At 46.7% G+C, this 578-nt stretch overlaps 1 protein-coding gene across 1 annotated transcript in view; it reads right to left on the bottom strand.

Annotated features, from left to right (window-relative positions):
* PPTG_20217 (hypothetical protein) overlaps positions 1-457 on the bottom strand; it is a gene marked incomplete at both ends in the record, with an annotated part of 865 nt that extends 408 nt beyond the window's left edge. The window contains 3 exons of the mRNA XM_008918941.1: positions 3-110; positions 194-269; positions 333-457. Of these exons, the coding sequence (XP_008917189.1) occupies positions 3-110; positions 194-269; positions 333-457 (309 nt within the window). The remainder of the gene's footprint in view (positions 1-2; positions 111-193; positions 270-332) is intronic.
* Between the last annotated feature and the right edge of the window lie 121 nt (positions 458-578).

Here is a 578-nt window from a genome sequence, read left to right as displayed (position 1 = left end):
AGTAGCGTTTCATCCGTGTCCGGCTCGTACTCGTTGGTATACAGTACTTCCAACATTTTCTTTTCGAATCGATCGTACGTCACGAATGTGGACGGTTCGTCCTCTTGCATCTATGATAGGGCAAGCGAGAAACAGCAGTGCTGATAAAAGCTAGAAAAGATATTAAGAACTGATCGAAGTTCTGTTGACGTACTTCTGGAAGGATCTTCTTGATGATATCCTTCTCGGTCGGGTACGCACCAAGGTACCGCATGATCGTACTCACTTCTCTAAAAAAAATAAAATGGCGCATTATTTTCTACCAACTCAAGTTGCGTGCACCAAACACTTACTCTTGAATGACGCTTCCTTTCTTTTCCTTGTCGAACATATCGAACGCAGCCCGGATACGCACCTTCCGTGCAGCCTCGTCGTCGGCTGGTACGCGCTGGTTGCTCGCCGTTGCTGGGGCTGCCATTATCTATCCTCCTGCCTTGTGAATAGTGTCGAAACGCCCGTCCTTTCAGACCCTCTTTATTAAGTTTAATGAAATCTACAACGAAAGTCTCCGCTTAGAGATTTCTACCGCTCCTCACAGC

This window comes from Phytophthora parasitica, assembly GCF_000247585.1.
Source record: "Phytophthora parasitica INRA-310 unplaced genomic scaffold supercont2.390, whole genome shotgun sequence".
Classification (NCBI taxonomy): domain Eukaryota; phylum Oomycota; class Peronosporomycetes; order Peronosporales; family Peronosporaceae; genus Phytophthora; species Phytophthora nicotianae.
Note: the sequence above shows the minus strand (reverse complement) of the source record. Positions and strands in the feature narration are given on the sequence as shown.